At 65.7% G+C, this 3,806-nt stretch overlaps 1 protein-coding gene across 1 annotated transcript; it reads left to right on the top strand.

Annotated features, from left to right (window-relative positions):
* Positions 1-699: 699 nt before the first annotated feature.
* VENTX (VENT homeobox) lies at positions 700-1,975 on the top strand (the record flags this gene model as incomplete). Its single annotated transcript, XM_079714778.1, has 2 exons — positions 700-913; positions 1,563-1,975. 2 exons carry the CDS (start codon positions 700-702, stop codon positions 1,973-1,975), a joined length of 627 nt encoding a protein of 208 aa, XP_079570904.1.
* Between the last annotated feature and the right edge of the window lie 1,831 nt (positions 1,976-3,806).

Genomic DNA, 3,806 nt, shown 5'->3' with positions numbered 1-3,806 from the left:
TTCAGCGTCAGGGCACCTGAGGCCCGACTACAAGGCGACAGAAGCAGGGTCCTCGGTCCGGGCGCAGGGTCAGTCAAAAGCAGCCCCCAGGGTTCGGAGGGAACGCCTGGGCCACAGCAGGCACGCGCCGAGGGCTCAGGCTCCGGGTTGGGCGCAGCGGGAAGAGCAGCCGGCGAGCGACAGAGGGATGACACTACGGGAGGCGCCGGCGCCGCCTCTCTGATGGCGCCGAGCTCTCCGCGTCTCAGGATCCGCGTCTCAGGATCCGCGCGCGGTCCCGACCTGTGCCCGGACCGCCGCTCAACCAGGTCGCGCCCACTGTGGGCTCCTGCGCGTGGGGAGGCTGGGGCCAGCGCCTCGTGCTCCCCGGGTGTACCAGCCACCTCCCAGCCGGGCCGCAGCACTCTGGGAGAGGAGAGCCGGGCTCTGGGAAGCCCACAGGGGTGCGCCAGGCAAGCCCGGGCTGGGGCGCACGAGTCCCAGCCGGCCGTCCCGCCCTCCCGGGTCAGCGAGACCAATGGACGCCTGGGCCCACGCGGCAGCGACAGCGGCGATTGGAGAGCTGGGCATGAAAGGGGCGCCGCCTTTTTATAGGGCTCTGAGGGCGGGGGCGCAGTGGAGCCCCCGGCAGTGTCGCGGCGCGCTGGCCCCACGTCTCGCCTGCTGGGCCCCGCCAGCCCCGCGCCCGCCGGCCAGCGCATGGCCCCGGGGTCGCTCGGCATGAACCCTGCTGGGCTCAGGACGTACAGCGGGGACCTTGCGGGGCCCGGCCCGTTGCCCTTCAGCGTCAAGTCGCTGCTGCAGGCAGAGCACTGGCTGGGCGCGGAGCCTGCGGAACCCCGGGAGGAGAGGCCGCGGGGCGCCGCGGAACCCCGGGCCTGGGTCCCGGCGGCCGCCCCCTTGTCCTCCCCACGTAAGTGCCCTGTCGCACGGTTCTGGGCTGCGAGAGGAGCCCGCCCGGCCCGGGCTCGGAGGACTAGGGCGGGAAGGACGCTGTCTCTCGTAACTTTGGAAAGTAATTAGCCACTAACGCGCCGGCCTGGGCGCAGAGAAAGAAACCAGCCCACACGACCCCACCCGACCCCTCCCGCGCGCGCGCGAACCCCACGGCGGCTCCCCGGCCCCACGCCAAACAGGCTTCTGCTCTACCTTGGGGCGGAGCTCGCAACCCAAGACCCGGGGCTTCTTGTCTCGGAGTCTCTCTGGCCAAGCACCCCTTTTGCCGTCACTCCCCGCGATGGTTGACTTCTGCTTGGCCTCTGCGCTCGCCGCTCAGTTCTTGCGGCGGCTTCCCGCCCAAGTTTTTCGCTTCTCCAAGTGGGCAGAGTTCCCCTCCTCCCGAGGGACGCAGGGCCACCGATCTGGGGAGCAGAGCCCGAGTCCACAACGGCCCCCCTCTCCGCGCGCCGTCTCCCCGGTGCCTCGCTTCTATTACCCCGGAGGTTTGGGGGGATCTTGTCTCAACTGAGGTCCGCGGTCTCAGCCGGGACACGCATCCGGAGCCGTCCTTGGCGCGCACTGCTGGCGTCTGAGCGCACGCGTTGTGCTTTCTCTCCCCCTAGGCGCCCCCAGCCCTCCACCCTGCACCCTCAGGAAACACAAGAACAACCGCAAGCCGCGGACGCCCTTCACCACCGCGCAGCTGCTGGCGCTGGAGGGCAAGTTCCGCCAGAAGCAGTACCTGTCCATCGCGGAGCGCGCCGAGTTCTCCAGCAGCCTGAGCCTCTCCGAGACGCAGGTCAAGATCTGGTTTCAGAACCGCCGGGCCAAGGCCAAGCGACTGCAGGAGGCCGAGCTGGAGAAGCTGAAGCTGGCGGCCAAGCCGCTGCTGCCCTCGTTCGCCCTGCCCTTCCCGCTGGGCGCCCACCTTCACGGCTCCCCGGCTGTGTACGGCAGCGCGGCGGGCTCCCTGCCGCAGGTGCGGGGACTCCTCGCCGCGCCCGTGGCCGCCTACGGCATGTATTACCTGTCCTAGGGCTGCGAGGCCGTGGGCCCTGGGGGTCCGCTGGGGAGGAAGGGCACGCGCGGTGGGGGGGGGGGTGTTGTCTTCCGCCACCGGGGCCACCCCTTCCCAGGGCCGGAGACGGGTCCCCGCGGGCGAGCGGCGCCCCGGCCGGGCCCTTGCTCCTGGTGCGCAGCGGGCGTCTCGGGGTTCTCTTCTTGTCTCGTTTTTCAGGTTTTTGTTTTTGTTGTTGTTAATACTGTGTTAAACTGGATGCCTCAAGACTATCTGTGGGTATCTTACGGATATTTAAAAACTGTTTTTAAAAAGTTATGTTAGTGCAAACTTTCCTGAAAGACAGTGAACCTAGTTTTATAGTGTCCTCGAAATGGACAAAATAGGGCTTTCCAATGTATACAAAGCAGCCAATAAAATATTCTGAGGTTTACTCTGTGGACCTGTCTCGGTAACCGCGGCGGCTCGGAAGCACTTAGTAGATTGTTTCTGGCTGCGGCGGCAGGAAACTGATTCGGAACAAAGAAACGACAGGAACAGTTTGGTGCCGGAACTGCTAAAGAGAAACTTACCAACTACATTCACTAACTAGGTTTCTCAGCGTTGTGAGCGAGTGGAAACTTTCACGCTTATTTTAAGGAATTTTTCCCGCGTTCATTTATTTATTTAGTTATTTTACTAGAGAACGTCCGGGAGCCTGAGGCGCAGTGCTGTCTCTGTGGGATCATGTGCGTGAGGGTGCGTGTGGTGAGTGTGCGCGGGGCGTCCACGCGTAGGCCCGGCGGCCTCGGAACCGCGGCCTCGTGGAGCGCGGACCGCACCGCGGGCCTGGCGCGGTCGCTTGGCTTCCGCGGGGACGGAGCTGGAGCGGGACAGCGGTCGGCGTTGTCCGGCGGAAAGAGAAGGAATGGCCGCACGCCCACAGCGGGACCAGGGGCGCCGGCGGCCAGCTACGTCCTGCCGACTCGCCGGGGTCGCCGGTGGCCGGGGACCTGCTGCTCACCCTTCCGCTGCCTCCTGACAACGTGCTGACATGACTTAGGAATCGGGCGCCCAGGCGCCAAGACAGAGGACGGTCCGACCCGCTTCCCTCTCCGAGGGTCTGCCCTGCCGCCCCCAATGCTCCGACTCAGGGCTGGGGCCGTGGCGGGCGATCTTGGGGTTAGCTCACCTCCCCTCCCTCACCCGCCGGGCCGGAGGGGGCACCTGGGCGGCAGACCGCCTCTGCCGCGTGGGCGTAGGGACACGCAGTGACCACGCGAGAGGCCAATTCCAGGCCCGTCTCTCCCTGTAATGACTGCAGGACTGGGGTCCTGCCGCCTGCGAGGGGAAGCACTGACTTTTACCGGGCAGGCAGCGGAGGTGCCGCCCCACGGGAAGCAAGGATAATACTGCGTTAATTTGCATGTCGGAGCCATCATTCTCCCTCGGTTTCCTGGAAAAATGCAAACTCAGGATGAATTTGAAAGAGAAACTAACGCAGTTCTTGAAGTGCAGCTGCTGAGAACGAAGGCCTGGGGATGGGCAGGGGGAGGAGGCCAGATGCGTCCAGTCCCTCCTGGGGTGTGGGCCAGCGAGTCCTGAGCCTGTGCTGCTTAAGCTCAGAACCCAGCCCCAGTCACGATTTTCAAGGGGCCAGACCCGTCCGTGGTCTGGAAAGTGCCAGAGAAGGCAGGTGGGGGCCACTGTACCAAGGGAGCTGGACGAGGGGCCCAGGGGCCCTGAGAGCGACCACCCGCCTTCTGTGTGTGCCCAGGCACCTGCAGGACCCCATTTGCGGCTTTTTAAGGCCCGTCAATACTTTGATCCGCTTCTCCACACCCCAGAGCGCTGGACAGCCGGGGGCTGG

This window comes from Hyperoodon ampullatus, assembly GCF_949752795.1.
Source record: "Hyperoodon ampullatus genome assembly, chromosome: 1".
In the NCBI taxonomy this organism is placed as follows: Eukaryota; Metazoa; Chordata; class Mammalia; order Artiodactyla; family Ziphiidae; genus Hyperoodon; species Hyperoodon ampullatus.
The sequence above is the reverse complement of the archived record's forward strand: the minus strand, read 5'-3'. Positions and strand labels throughout refer to the sequence as shown.